At 40.5% G+C, this 16,073-nt stretch overlaps 1 protein-coding gene and 1 pseudogene across 1 annotated transcript; one reads left to right on the top strand and one right to left on the bottom strand.

The window, feature by feature from the left end:
- Positions 1-2,199: 2,199 nt before the first annotated feature.
- Positions 2,200-11,599, bottom strand: LOC129762520 (cytochrome P450 18a1). The gene is made up of 5 exons (XM_055760829.1): positions 10,913-11,599; positions 8,443-8,564; positions 7,911-8,340; positions 7,574-7,838; positions 2,200-4,435 (listed from the first exon to the last, which is right to left on the bottom strand). The coding sequence occupies exons 1-5, from the start codon at positions 11,295-11,297 to the stop codon at positions 4,039-4,041; spliced, it is 1,599 nt and encodes a 532-aa protein (XP_055616804.1). The 5' UTR covers positions 11,298-11,599; the 3' UTR covers positions 2,200-4,038.
- Positions 11,600-15,662: 4,063 nt separating this feature from the next.
- Positions 15,663-15,795, top strand: LOC129763699 (U4 spliceosomal RNA; annotated as a pseudogene).
- The last annotated feature ends 278 nt before the right edge of the window (positions 15,796-16,073 follow it).

The raw sequence follows: 16,073 nt of genomic DNA, 5'->3' as shown, positions 1-16,073 counted from the left end.
GCCTAACGGAATCCTACGTCAACTATGCGGTCGTGTCTCGGACACAACCCTCCTGAGACTTTTTTTTTGTAGGAAGTTTATTGGAGAGTCGGGAAGCGATAATATGGACAAGTGTTGGATTGTTGATTTCGGTGCTACGAGCCACACCGTCGCGGACAAAATTTTTTTCGTTTAGTTCCGTCGTAGTGAAATACAATACGTGAAACTGGCGGACAGAAAAATAGCCAAAGTAGATGGTGAAGGTTGCGGATAAATTGAATGTTGTGATGAAAAGAGTAAACTTACGAAGATGCAATTAAGCTCGGCACTATGTATTCCATCTCTGGCGATGAATTTACTTTCGGTGTTGGCGCTTATAAAAGCAAGCAACAGTGGTTGTCAAATAAAGCGAGGAATAGCGACAGTCGCCGTGGCCAGTGTCAAGCAGGGATTATATCAGCTCAAACGACACGATGAGGTTGTTTTGACAATGAAGAGCCAACACAATGAAAATTGTAAGCATACCTGGCACAGAAAGTTTGGCCATAGAGAACCGAATGTCATCAGACTTCTGAAGACGCGAAATCTTGTGAACGGGCTGAAAATAACTGATTGTGACGTCGATGAGCCGTGTGAATGCTGCATGAAGGGTAAGAGTACACGTATTCTATTTCCTAAGTTTGAGTCGAGAAGTTTAGCTACTTTAGATATCGTACAAACAGATGTTTGTGGTCCGGTAAAAGTTTCTTCAGTTTCTTCAGTCTTCATGACGGTGACCGATGATATCTCACGTTATTATTTAGTGTATCTACTAAAGGAAAAGTCGAAATTAGCCGACAAAATGGAAGAGTACGTGGCTTACGTGAAGAACCTTTTCGAACACAGCCCGAAGATAATACGATCGGATCAACAGTTCACTGCAGGTTACAGCCCTCAACAGAATGGAATGGCTGAACGCCGTAATCGCTATCTAGTGGAGATGGTTAGATGTTTGCTTTTCGAGGCTAATCTTCCGCAGTGTTACTGGACAGAAACTTTGAACACCGCTGTTTCCCTCCAGAATATTTTACCATCGAAATCCGTAAGTGTTACTCCATACGAGTTATTGTTCAACGCCAAACCGAATGTGAGTGATTTGAAAATCTATGACGGTAACGCGTGGATTTATATACCGAAAAAAAAACGCAAAAGCATCCCAGAAGCTTACATTTCTGGGCTATTCCAACGAGCATAAGGCCTACAGATTTCATCACCGAGCAACGAAGAAAGACATTATAAGTCGGGATGCAAGATTTGTAGATCTAAGAAGTATGCCTAGCAACGAGAAGAACGACAAAGTTGAGTTCGAGTTCCAGCTGAAGAGAAGACGGTCCATCCAATGATCATCGACAGAAATAGTTGCAACGATCACGATACAGATACGAGAGAAGAATCAAATGAAAGTTTTTATGGATTTAGTGATGAAGAAAGTGTGTCGGATAAAGAACTCGAACAAGCGACGAGAGTTTCCGAGCGTTCGACGAAAAGTGTGTGACCAGCAAGATATTACGATGTTACGGGTACCATGACGCAAAGTGTCGATGTACCTAGAAACTACAATGAAACGATGAACAGTCACGACAAAGTATTCTAGTAAATAGCGATGCAGGATGAGATGGATTCCCTCAAAGAGCATCAGACGTGGGACTTGGTACCACTTCCCTGTGGTAAAAAGGCAATTGGGTGTAGGTGGATTTTCAAAATAAAGGAAAACGAAACAGGACGAACCGTGCGTCATAAGGTGAGACTCGTAGCGCAGGGGTTTTCGCAACAGTATGGTAGTGATTTCGATGAAGTGTTTGCACCCGAAATGAAACACGCGCCCCTTAGAACGATGCTGATGATTGCGAGTAGGGAAGGCATGTTGGTTAAACACTTGGACATTAAAACAGTCTACTTGAATGCCGAGCTAAAACAGAACATTTATATGAAACAGCCACCCGGGATTCGGTACGAATAACAGTTTAGTGTGCCACCTAATGCGCAGTATATATGATCTCAAACAATCAGCACGAGTATGGAACGATAAAATAGACGATGTACTCCAGCAGATGCTGGAGCAGCCAAAGCTGATTCATGGTTGAACGAAATCCACGTCGTTTCTTTCTTTCCCGTACTGTGCATATCACTACACTCTGAAGTGAATTAAACAAGTAGTCGACAAATGTTCTTTTTCCTGATTTTTCATTTATTTCCTTTTTTATAAAAAAATTGACGATTTCCTGTTTGTGTGCCAATCAATTCCGAAAATTGACTGTGAGACAACTGTCAAACGTCAAGCGGAAATCTTACTTTATAAACAAAAAACTGTGAATTATAAATAAACTCAAATATCTCTTTAAATGCTATAATGTTTAAATTACGAAGTATCGAACGCTCAAACGAGCGCTTTGTTTTCTCTTCCACTGGTTACACCTTCCATTCACTTGCCTTCGAAGGTGTGGAAATTGTATTCATTCTTTTTTTTTGCATTTATTGTCCGTCGTTTGCTGATTAAAAATATTGGCACTGATTTTCTCCAACCTTTCATGCTTGCTTCTTCCAACTCGATAAACGCTACGCGCCTTTCATTATCTTACGTCTATCGTTCGGCTACCGGTGGGATGGTCATATTTCACCTCCTAGAGGACCCTGTAGACGACAGCAATGCATGAATTGTTTTTATGACCATCCCTGATTAACCAACGATTCGTTTAACTGTTACTGTTCATAAAATTACGCGCTCAGTGTTAATTTTTCTGGTCAACCGTAAAGTAGGTGGTACAATGGAATGTTTGAACTAAAACGAACAGAGATTAAAACCGACGGTAAGCCGACTTTCGAATAAGTCGGAAGCGGAAGATTTTGTCACAGTTGTGTTGTGTCATAAAACTAACCACATTTATGATGCTTATATGCTTACTCTACGGCCTAAGCCTAATCCTAACAGTGGGAGCAACATCGAAAAAATAAATCCAGAAAAACAGAAGATATTATTTTCCCGCCTCTCTCTGAGTAGTAGACGCGAACCGTTGCGTTTGCCCACATCAAGTCAGAAATTTATAAAATTTATTCGCTGCTATGAAAATTGAACTTTTCATTTACTTCGCGCAACCGTTCGAATACTATATCAAGTTTTTCACGTTTAAAAATAATAAATATGTACTTTCTTGCTTGGAATATATCGTATTTTCTAAAGTTAATTGAACACATTGTATTTTGGGAGGCATCGTTCAAGTTACTACTTCTCCTTCATCTCTTTCTGGCGTTTCGCAATCCATCCAGATCGCAGTAATTCTTAATTTTTAATAATATGTTAGCCACAAACAAAATGGCAACCTGTCATGCTGTTCGACGCGTTTTTTCGTTTTTTGCTTCATTCATTTGTTGCGCCCGCGAGAATTTTTTTTCTTCACCCTTAGAGAATCTAAACTGTGGGTCTGTGTTTGTGTGCGTGTATGTGTATGTGTGTGTGGAAAAGATTTATCAATTCCTTGGCTTTGCATGCGTGCGTGTATGTGTCGATATATTTGACTCGAGCCATTTGTACGACGTTTTTTTTTCTTCTGTTTCTCGAGTCCGTTATTACAAACTATTTTTAAAACTCGGTGCGGTGTGTATAAATAATTAACTGTCATTAAAATGCGATTAAAAATGCGGGTTTTGCTCTATATAGGCATTAAAAACAAACTCAACATTATAGAATAATTATTCAACAAAAATTACTCTCCGAACAAAAACGCATGACTAGCTAGTGTACTTTTGATTTAGGTGCAGGCACTCAATTAAAATGTTTTGATTTTCATCACCATGCCCCTGGAGTCGCGGCAGGATCCAGCAGGAGCTAAACGTGTGTGTGCTAACTCGTTTGTGTTTCGTTTTGTTCAAAATTCAGATCGCTCAGCTCTTTCTTGTAGCTCACGAATGTGAATTTTTGCATTTGCATTTGTTTTATGTTGCTCTGTTTTGTTGCATGAAGCATAGGAACGTACCGTGCTCTTTGGAATCGTTGGAGGAGGGTTCATACGTAATTTTTTTTCTTCAGAAGCTCCCAACACTACGTACCCTGTCGTCGGTATTCAGTGGACGTGGAACCAACTTTACTCGGAACGCTTGCGGGCTGATGGTGACTCCGATGATGCCCTTCAAACTTGGCATCGGTTCGTTCTCTGGCAATTCGATCGAGAAGGTGTGCATTATCGAGGCGAAAAATAGGAACAGTTCCATTCGGGCCAGGACATCGCCCAAACAACGACGACGCCCGACACCGAACGGAATGAAGTATTCCGGTTTGTTAACCTTGCCTTCGGCGTTCAGAAAGCGGTTCGGGTTGAATTCCTCCGGTTTGTCCCACAGCGTGGGATCCATGTGAACGCTGTTTATCAGTGGCACCACATACGAACCTGCCGGGATTGTGTAACCGTTGATAACGACATCGCTACAGAGAGGAAGAGAAGTGAAAGAAATACAAACGATTAATGAGCGATGCCTCATTTCACTGTTCATTTTATAGCAGCAGTCGTAGTAGGCATATCTGGAATCTTTTGACAGCAAGTTGCTTGGAAAACCTGTGCCTCTCGACGGTAAAAAAAATTCACGTTGATACGTTTTGTTTTGAAAACGTGCAAGATATAAACCGAGAGAAATGGCTAAATCGACCGTGTGTGGTGTACTGAAACATTTCTGTGAACGTACAACTGTTGTTCGGATGGATCAGAGGACGCGTCGTAGTGGAATTTGCGATCGGAAACTGAGGTTGAAGGTATTGAGAACAGTTGAGACAAACCCGGGACTCTTGGACTACGACATCACCAAAAAACATAAGTCTAACCAATGTACCATCCGGAGATCCCGTATACGAGAGGGTTATCGTAGTTTTCGTGCCTGCAAGCAATCAAACAGGACGCTGAAGGAAACTCTGGTGGTTAAAAGACGCGCTCGGAATTCTGGACAGTTCCCAGGCCTTAAATTCTTTGAGGCCACTACCAGAGGAGCAAATTTAGGTTTGTTTTCGCTGACAAAATTCTCAATTTCGCCAGTAAATTGTCGATTTGACGAGAGATTTGCAGCTGTGGATAGAAAATCAAGGTTCTCGTCACAAACAAGGCAATAGACTCGAAAATGCATAGGGAAGAGTGCCTACAGAAACGTTTCCTTCCGTTCATTAAGGCTCACAAAGTTTCGGAGAAGTTTTGGCCAGATTTGGCGAGCTGTCACTACAATCGAGAGGTGCTTTAGCGATACCTTGACATTGGGGTCGACTACTTTGAAAAAGACCTCAATCCTCCCCATTGCCCCCAATTCCGCCCAATCGAAAAATATTGGGCAATTGTCAAGTGAAAATTGAAGAGGGGTGCCAAAATGACTCGGGATAGTGCATATATGGAAAAATCGTGGAATAAATTGGCCGCTCAGGTTGACCAACCAAGAGTCCAAATTTTGATGGACGGTATCCTACGAAAAATGTGAAAATTTATCAAAAGTGGTAAGGAATAAATTTTTCAATATTTTTCTCTGAAAAGAGCAATCAAAAAATTAACAAAGATGTGGGCTCACAGCATGAATGGGAGGATTCTATTGAAAAAGACTTGGTTGTGGAGGACAGAATTTGAGGAGGCGATAAAACTCTAGGTGACATTTTTTGACTTAGTTTACTCTGGCTGATTATTTTTTCAAATTTTCTTCGATAATAACTTTTTAGAACAAGAAAAAAATGAAACAAATGAAACAAGTCATACATCAACATACGAGAGACGGGAGTTGCGGCTAAGAAGATTCAAACCGATTACGTCTGTGATTGTACGAAAAATTTTTATAACAAAATGTCTTTTGAGCAACGTCTGTCAAATTTCAAACAGTTTTTATTGCCAAATGTTTCAGTTCTCGTGAACCAGATCAGTGGAAGAAGTTGTCTCATCTGGTAAGGAAAACAAGAAAAAGTTTGTTGTCACTAAAACAACAAGCGACGATTTTTACTCCATTGAAGCGTTGCAAAAGTTAAATATCAATAATAAAAAAGGATAAGAACAAAGACAATGTGAACTGGCTGAGTATGAAAGACATTTTTGTGGTGAAATCGTATCCCAGAATACTTATGTCTAAGTATAGCCACGGTCCAGATTCTTTGCGTTAGACTCGAGGAAGAGATTAGAAGGCCCTTCATCTTTTTTAGTCAAACCAAAATGGAACTTCTTCTTCTTCTTTTTCTTAAATGGCTCTAACGTTCCTAGAGGAGCTTCGCCGTCACAACGTAGTATTACTTGCGTCATTTTTATTAGTACTTAGTTGAGATTTCTATGCCGAATAACACGCCTTGAATGTATTCTGAGTGGCAAGCTGTAGAATACGCGTGACCACAGTGCAAGTCGGAGAAAATTTCTTTGACGAAAAATTCTCCCGACCAGACCAGAACGGGAATCGAACCCGAACCCCCGGCATGATAATGTGTGACGCTAACCACTCGACCACGGGAGCACCAAAAATGGAACTATTACATCTAAATGGGCACCGAATTCTTCGTGCGAAGTACAAAGACATTCAACATCTGATGAAATACGTACCTTTTGTAAACCATTAATTCTTCATGAAGCTGGTTCCCGATTCTCCAAAAAAGACTTGATATCAGCGACGAAGAACTTTAAATTTATTTCAACCATTTTAATAGTATTATTTTCGTAATGATTCAGACTAAAATTACATTCAACCACACTGAACTGAAAACTATATTATTTAATTTTCATTCTGCCAAAGTGAACTGAGTGCATGCGTACCAAAACTAAAAGTCATTGTGTGTTATTTTCCAGACATTCATAGTCTCAGTACTTTGAAAACATCGATAGCATCAAGGTTTCCCGCGTAAACGAAACAAATATTCATTCCAAGAACACGCTACGCTACGCACGCACGTGTGTCCCGAGACGGCGCTCGCGTATCAACGCTCAAGAATGAACAGAAAGAAAAACTTTCACTCTCGTTGACCAAATTCCCGATTTACCCACTTTTCGAACAGCTGTGAGAACGAAAGAAAAAAAAAGCAACTCACGTTGTTCTCCACAGTTACCGAATGCCCGCCGCCGCCAGTTCTGGTTTCCTACATTTGCTCCGATTTCCCGTTGGAAACCCACCACTCTTTCGTCCGATGAAGAAACAGGTCACACCGCTAACACAGTGAGTATCGAAACCAGCAGGCAGTTTATAGTTCTCTTACAAGAATTCCCGTTAAATGAGCCCTCCTGCGGAGCGAGAATCGAAAATAGTGGAAGAGGGGCTACAACGCGAAAAAGTGGTCGTCCAGAACCAGACTGTGGAAAGCCAAACAATCAATAACCAACAGACCCCGAGTAGTAGCCCCATCAGAACCCTCAGCTGAGTGATTTAACTGTGTGTTGGTGTGTGCCATTCTTGGAGTGTTCTCTTGCGTGTGTTTTTTCTTCTTCTCTGAGTGCTGTTTTGGACTAGCAGGGGAGGAACTTCTCAGTTTGTGACGATCGCGAGCGGCTACAATCTGAGCGACAACGTGTGAGGACTTTGTAGATGCTGCTGTTATCAATGTGGAGTTGAAAAATGCGGCTCTTACCTTTTCGGGGAGTGAGTGGTGGCCAGTGGGACGATGCTGGTAATGCGCATCACCTCCAGTATGGTAGTCTCCGTTATGGGCAAGTACGGTACATCTTCGATTTTCGGTAAGCGATTGCGACCGACCACCTGATCCAGTTCGTCCTGAACTCGTTTCATCGCATCCGGGTGACGCAGCATGAAAACGTTCATCCACAGCAGAGTAGTCTTGATCGTTTCCATACCGGCCGAGAAGAGATCCGCAATCACCTGCATCATTTGGATTTCTGTGGGGAGAAAACAAGTGCGGTTTGAGAAACCAGGTCACCAGATTTTTCTCTGAAGTTTATCACACTAACCGTGATCTTTTCCTTCAAACAGTTCCGCATCGCGACCCTCGGCTTTGGCTTTCTGAATTTCCTCCAGGTAAGCATCCACAATATCGCGGATGTTATTTACATTGAACGTACGTTTGTGATCATCGATCACCTCCCGGTAGAAATCGAACATTTCCTGGCGATTCTTGGCGATCTTGTTTTTAGCGTTAATACTGCCCGGAAGGTACTGAACTTGTGGGATGTAGTCGATGGTTAGGATCTCGCCAAATAGTCGCATCCCTTCTTCGATCAACCAATTGAACCGCTTGAATCGAGGATCCTCCAACGAGAAGCGCACCGACATGATAATGTTGCAGATCACGTTGCTCACCGAAACGGACAGAAATTTACTCAAATCAGTAGACTGACCACTAACCTCGTTCAGCGCTGCTAGAAGTTCGGTGACCTCTGTCTGCGAAAGGAGATCACAAGGGAAGGAAACATTTAGTTTAGTTACCACAATACCACCAAATGTAGGAGAACAACCGATCAAAAGAATTAACAGGACACTCACCATAATTCTACTCTCCATCAGATGCTTCTTGTTTCCAAGAACAGTCATCCCAAAGTGCCGCAGTTTCTCGTGCAAGAACCTCCGCTGATCTTTCCATAGCTGACCTTCACTGTTGATGATACCTGTTGAGTGTGTTGGAGATAGAAGAAGAAACGACTTAGCAAAGTGTGCTCCAACATGGTTCAGTTCTAAATTCCACTCGACACTCTTACTCACACGCACACAACTATCGCGCATGCAGCACGTGTTCTTTCCCGCAACATCTGAAGGGGAGTGTTGGGGAAATGCGATCGCGAGGAAACATTCTCACGTGCTCTCAATAAATCAGAAGCGAAAACACATGTGTGCGCTGTTTACTAAACGCCCATCCCAAACTCTTGCAGCGCTCAATTCACTAATCTTAGCTCCGAAGTCGTCGTCATCGTTGCTGCCTCTCGTGTGAGTGCGCTTGAAGGCGGGAAACCTCAAGGCCAGATCGGGACCGCGTAGCCAGCAAAGTGCAATGACTTCCAAGCCTCTACAGTGTAGCAGCGGGTCTGCACTCCGGGCGGGTGCAGTGCAATTCTCGCGCGCGATCGTGCACTTTTCGAGAGTATAGGAAGCGCACGTTCGGAACGGCGGAGGCGCGCACACTTTACGTAACCAGTTCATGAGCAAATAATATTGCATCCCTTCGGAGCGAAGTGCGCGCGTTTGGTCAATATTTATTATGCACTGGTCGAAAATGAAGTACGGGGCGGGAGTGATTAGTATTTTTTTTTCTTCCTTCACGGGTTTGCGTCACTGTTTCAAAAGTTGATAAGAGCTTAATGCGTTTCAGTTGCAAAATGGTTACAATGGGATGCGTAATTGCAGCGATTGATGCAACTGCTGATCGGTTTGTGGCCATTCAGAATTCCAGATTAGCTAAACTGATTTCGATTTGTGAATAAAGTCCTGACAAATAGATTTTCATTGAAATCCAATCATACGCTCTAGTATGGGTCGTGAAACTTCCTCTTCCAGACACATTGCAAAGCAATTTTTCGGGAAGGGTGATTGGCATTGCTTTCAATCGCGAAAAAACGGTAACCCGTTTGAATCATATTACATATAGCTGACACGTTCTAAGCTATATTCATACACTTCATGCGTCGTAAAATTCACCGTTGAGTATTTGTTGAACTTAGCACATCTAATATATGGGTATTCGAAGAAAGAAAAATGAGTCAAGTGTCCAGCCGAAAGTTGCGATCACTGACTTCTGCCGCCGACGTGTGTCCAAGCAAGCATCATAATTATATGATCATTCACTTCCTCATGGCGGGCTGATCGATGGCTGCAGGTGCATCGAACAAGAGGGGAAGTAATACAACACGACTTGATAACGGCGTACTCTGCAAATGCGACGTAAAATGCGCTTTATGAATGAAATTTTATGAGCTTCTACGACAAATTTCAATGATAAGCACAATTGCTACGAAGAGTTTGTTCATTCAAAAAAAAAAATGCATTTAAGTTTTTAGTACTCATTTTCATTTGCAATTTTATCCAGCAGAAAAATTGCCTGAACTTGTCGGGTCGAACCCCAAAACTCCACAATAAATGATGAAGAGCGTTAACGGCTCTATCAACGCAATTTCTGTTTTTTTCACTTCGAAATTTGTCAAGTGACTAATTCGGTGTACGTCAAAAAAAAAAGGGTTACATCGATGCCGTTAACACATAGAATAAGGCGCAAATTAAGAAGCTATCATTTCTATAAACCGATCGGTCTTTTGTTTGCATTTTTTTCCTCGAACGGTTTGCAAACAAGTACGCGTTCACGATCGCAGTCGGCATGGCTATTTTCATATATATATATTTACTCTGGTGACACATGACATAATCCAGTTTGTACAATGAAACCCCCCGTCGACCAACGCTCGAAGCCACGGTAGGTAGCGTGGGTTTACCAAGTGGTGGGCATGACGCACTTTCTTTGACGCGGTGCGTACGTGTGCAATAAGTGTTTGTAAACTGAAACTTGTTTGCAGCGATGTCCGATAATGATCGACAATGACGGCGGTGCGGCCGCCTGTTGGGCTAAATAGCAAATGTATCGCTTAATCGCATTAGCTGTTTCTAGCTGGGTTGTTTTAGCAACATTATTCATTTAGCTTAATACGCCTTTTCGAACGAGAATCGTTATATATTTTTTTTGCGATGAGACGATAAGTTTTCGCGGGCAAAAATAGATTTCAACAAAAAAAATTCTAATGATTTTGAACAATCACTACAACATTACAAACTAACAGAATATTGAAGGTTCATATGATCAACGCACTTAGCAATTAGATGACCATACGTGAACTGTCAATTTTTATACACTCCCGAATTATCGATACGCGTTTCTCCAACGTGACTTCACTGCACTCTCTTCACATTCGCACAAGTCTCCGGAAAATCGGTGATGTAGACACAAGAAGCAAACAAAAAAAAAGATACTCACCAAAACCACCCAACGTCTTCAGCAACGGCGAAGTCGGCCGTCCGGTAAAATCCTCCGTCTTGAACGCTTCCCGGATCACTTTGTAGTCACTGATCACCACCGTCAGCTGGGCACCGAGCTTGGCGCTGAACAGGGAGCCGTACTTTCGCGCCAGCTTCATGTACTGCGTGTGCTTTTCGTGTCCGATGAAGGTGAGATAACCGAAGACCGGTACGCCCCAGGGACCGGGCGGAAGATTTTTGATCTGTAACACCTGCCGGTAGAGCCACTGCACGAATAGAATACAGCTCAGCGCGCAGCAGAACACTAGCAGTGTACTTCGCGCTTTGGACGCGTCCAAGAACTCCTGTCGCACCGCACTGCACAGGTATGTGTCGAGAAACATTTTATTTTATTTTACTGTCAGTCTCGACAAAACTTGAAACCAAAAAAAAAATAACTGGACGATTGTAGTCGCTCGTTTGGAAACAGTTTGTTCGACTGTGGCATGCACTAAGTTTTGTTCATTGGAGTGTTGTTTGATTTTCGGGGATCGTGGCACAAATCACAAAGCAAGAGGAAAGATTGAAAAGTAACAGAAGATCACACAGCACTTGGAAAAAGAAATAACGCACCACGAGAGGAGATGAAATAACGCGACTCATTCGCACGAACGGTACGAAACAAATGAAACAGTCGGCGTCGGCGATAAAAAGCACAACTATAGTAGATTTATATGTCCTTGCTACTTTTATAGGCCCGGCACCTAGAGAAATGCAAAAGTCGCGAGAGTGTTGAGGTGGGGGAAAATGAGAACTGCTTGTGGGAGCGAGAGAGTGAGTGATCGCAGGGGAAGACAGCTGAAATATGTGCAAGACGATCACCAACACGGTGACAAGAGTTGTGGGTTCGATCGAGGGAAGATCACAGCGAAAGAATACGGCGATCGTGCGTGGCGCTGCAGCACGAGTTTTACGCATACGCATTGAAGTAGCACGTGGAGTAGTACCGTAGCATACCGAGAGAATGAGTGATCGATCATTCATAACAAGCCACACACGCAACGCAAGATCGAGTAAAGGCAAACAACTCTCTTCCTCTCATTCCTTCGCAGTGAAAAAAGAGAGTATCTGTGTGTGTGTGTGGCTCCTGTATATAGGGAAGAGTGATGCTGCAGGCCTCCGAATCTTCCTCTAACTCGTGCGTTTGTCAATCGTGCTTTGACTAATCTTGAAAGGCCGCAAGAAAGGCGCGGAATATGCGCACGGGCATTCGCGACCTATTCTCTACGCACAACAAAATTCAATATCTTTTCTCTCGATCACTATCTATTAGCGTGGCGGATAGGCCGTCGATTTTTTCAGCTGAACTAGTTTGGTATAATTTATTACGGGAGGCTGCGATGACCTATTAAATATTGAATAATGTATCGTCTCTGCGGTAACAATCGCATCAAATAAGTTTCAAAGGTTGGTTATGAATTTGGAATCATGATCTGTTCGGAAATACAAATACAGAAAAGAATACAAGTTCAAAAGTGTCGATCATTATGTGAATAAAATACTTCGATCGGTACAAGACAAAATGCGGATCAAAAATCTGTAAGAAAACAGCCTAGTTTGACGAAATATGGCACTTCTATTTTAGGTTTATAACGGATTTACGACCACTACAAGCGTGGCTGGCTAGTGAGTGGGGAGGTCAATGAACTCGGCTGAACTTCCCAAAATGATACTTTGCGTTCCCATTTCCACACCCAGACACACGCATCTATATTCAGTTCTCCTACTTTATTTTTTTCCTCTCGCCGTTCGAGAGACCATAGCCATTTGCTACCTGCACTTGCACTCATATTCACATTTTCCGATAGAACTGCATGACCTACTGAGCTTCCTAGGAATCTAGGGAACCTCGTCTGGCGCTTGCTCCATGACTTGACGTTTGGCGTAACCTCTTTGGTGTACATTTAGTTGTACATTCAATTGAGATTCTATGTAAGAATTCTCTTATTTGATATTACATAGCAAAACGTCATGTTCATCTTTGGCGAGTCACATTTATGACAAATGCTAATGTGCTCAATAGATTTATGGGTGAAATATTGTTTTTTTTTCGTTTGTGTATAGAATTTGGGGAAATCAATGGAAGCACTAAACATTTTCCGAGAGAACAATCTTAATCAGTTTATAAATTTTAAATTTTTATGTGCGGATCGTGGTTTGTTCTTATTGCACGGCTCGATAATGTTGTAGATAATTATTCTTCAGAATATTTTGGATAGTTACTCTGCACAGAAATCAATATTTTGATTTAGAACAGTCATTTGGTCGCTGATCATCACAACACAGAACACATTTGTATTTTGTTCAAATAATGTACCATCGCATTTCAGCACATTTCATTCTAATTTGATTTTAATTTTCTAATGCTTGAAGTCGTTTGAAAACTATATTTATTCTAGAGGTTTTCATTTTTAAACGGTTTTTTGTAACATGTTTGTCTGTAGCGCTTTAGAAATTTGAACCCCTTCCTGTTGACCGATTGATCTAAAATTTGGAACACACCTTTATCTCTGCAGTCATAATAAAACTGCATATTTCATGATTTTATAAATCCAAGATGGTCGCTACAAAATGACGGTTATATATTTTCTCAAAACACCTTCAATATGGGTATCAAATGAAAGGGCTTGACTAGTAGAACACAGTTATTCATGAGGAATGCAAATCCAAAATGGCAGCCACCACAAAATGGCGATTACAAATTTTCTCAAAAACCCATCAATATGGGTATCAAATGCAGGGGCTTGACCAGTAGATCAGAGCTATTTACGAAAATACAAATCCAAGATGGCCGCTGTAATAAAAAAAATCAATTACTTTTTTAAACGGTTTCATTCGACTTGACCTGTTTGTATGTATGTTTGTACGTCTGTAGGGTTGTCCCACATTGACAAAAATTTGACCCCGTTCGCTTTGATTTATTGATCTGGAATTTGTAACAAACCTCTATCTTTGCTGTAATTATAATACTGTGTATTCCATTATCTTGAAAAATCCAATTTGGCCACCGTTAGAAAATGGCTGGATGGCTTGACTTGGAGAACACACTACATTATGAACAACATATATTCAAAAAGGTGTATGTACTTTTTTGTTTGTAATCCCCTCAATATCGGTATCGAATGAAATGATTCGACTAATACATCATCAAAATACAGGTCTGACTCGATTATATACAATTTTGGACTCGATTATATACAGTTTGGAAATTATTTTTTTTTATATTTCAAATATAACTTATTTCATGAAGAAATGTAACCTTTCAACGTTAAGGTGAAGTTCAAGTGGCTATTACATGTACAGTGGTATAAAAATAGTGATTTTTGAAGATTTTGCTCAAATTTTCACCAAGCATTGTTTATATCGATATTGTAGCCAAATTACGAAAGATAGAAGTTGTGCGTCGAAGAACAAATTGTAGAGCGGTTAAAGAACTTCAATTTAATTGATAGAAACAATCTAGTTTAATATAAAATTTTAGGATAAACTTAATAATAACACATTAAAAACTATTAATTTTTAAGTGTTTCAGTTCCAAAATGTTATTAAAATCTACTAATTTAGTTGTTCCACTACTATATCCTGTACTAAATTTTCTCATCTTTCAAATGAAGGCATCAGAATCGTCTTCCGTAGCGTACTTTTTAATGTAGAGCCAGTTTGAGGCCGATTTTATTTTAGTCTCATCATTGCCCTAGTTTAATGAAGGAAGAGATGTGATAACTATTAACTGCTATTTGCCTAATTATTTTTCAGCTTTTAGCACATTAAACCGTTTAACTTAAAAAGTTTTTTAAATTTTTCTAGTAATAGAACTAGAGGGGTGGTTACCCATATTTAAGAATTTGATAGTATTTCGCGATCTGGGCCCTGCTACATAATCCGTCTAATAATATTAGTTACAAGTTACAAGTCTAGAAGCTACAAGTTCTAATGTTTTGCGTTGCATAATAATCAGACATCGAACTAACAGTATTAGTACTTGTGTTATTAGTAACGCTTCATTGTTTTATTAGTAACGCCTCATTCATCTGTCAAAGTCAAAGTTTGTTTATGGATATTATGTTTTTTTTTCCACTGTTGATATGTGAATTCCCTGGCATAGCCCAGTATCATTGCATTGGCTTTCTTGGCCGCGCCAAAGTAAGCTTGTATTCAATCGTTGGCGTGACTTGAATGCGTCTCCACGATTTTAGAGCTCGGTGTAAGGGTCAATTACTCGCAAAATTTGCTCTATCTTCGCAGGAGTCATCCGAAACGCTGCAGCTTTTTGGTGAGAAATGAAATTTATTTTCGGTGCATAATATTTCGCTCTATGGCATTTTTATTTATTAAAAAAACTACTTTTTTTCGTTATGTTTTCGAGTAATCTCAAACGTGGAAACAGTATATTTCCGTACTCGAAAAATTCGAACAAAAAATCGATCATTTCAAAAAAACGAACTTGTAAATGAACCACTCGAAGTTGTAGGAAAAAGTACAAGTCGAAACTTATAATTTGCTGTTGTATATTGCTTATGCATCATTCACAGATGCTTCGAGACCGGATATTCGGCTCTTTATTAGCAAATACGACATTGAGAGAACCGGCATGTAACATTGTGCAAATAAAGTGTTAAATACAGTTAAACACAGCAGTGTTAAACACATGTTTTAATAACAAATTTGAACGAATATTTAATTTTTCGTTTAGAATAAGTATCCAATTTAGCGTTGCGCAGAGGCGATATTGTAATCAATGAGGTTATACCGAGGTGCCATTGTTGCTAATTGAAAAATAAAATCTATTTAACAGTGTATCAAGTTTTCTACAAAGGATTTAGAACAGTTTTATTCTGATAAAGGTTTTATATTATTATAAATAGATTTTTGTGAGTGTATTGGGATAATTAGAATACTGGTCGAGTAAGAGTAAGAGTTACATGCAATCAGCAATCAATTATTTTCATTGAGATTGAGAACAAACTTATACTTACTTCACTACAAAACTAAATTATTATGGTCGGCGACAAATTCACTAACTTGAAGACTCAACAAACGTTAGGCTTAGTGGAGAAGTGCGTTGGGCTTTTATATATTCGAGGTAATTCCACATGTTCCTGCATCAAAAAAGTATTTGG

The sequence above is a fragment of the Toxorhynchites rutilus genome, chromosome 1, assembly GCF_029784135.1.
Source record: "Toxorhynchites rutilus septentrionalis strain SRP chromosome 1, ASM2978413v1, whole genome shotgun sequence".
NCBI classification, from domain to species: Eukaryota; Metazoa; Arthropoda; class Insecta; order Diptera; family Culicidae; genus Toxorhynchites; species Toxorhynchites rutilus.
Note: the sequence above shows the minus strand (reverse complement) of the source record. Positions and strands in the feature narration are given on the sequence as shown.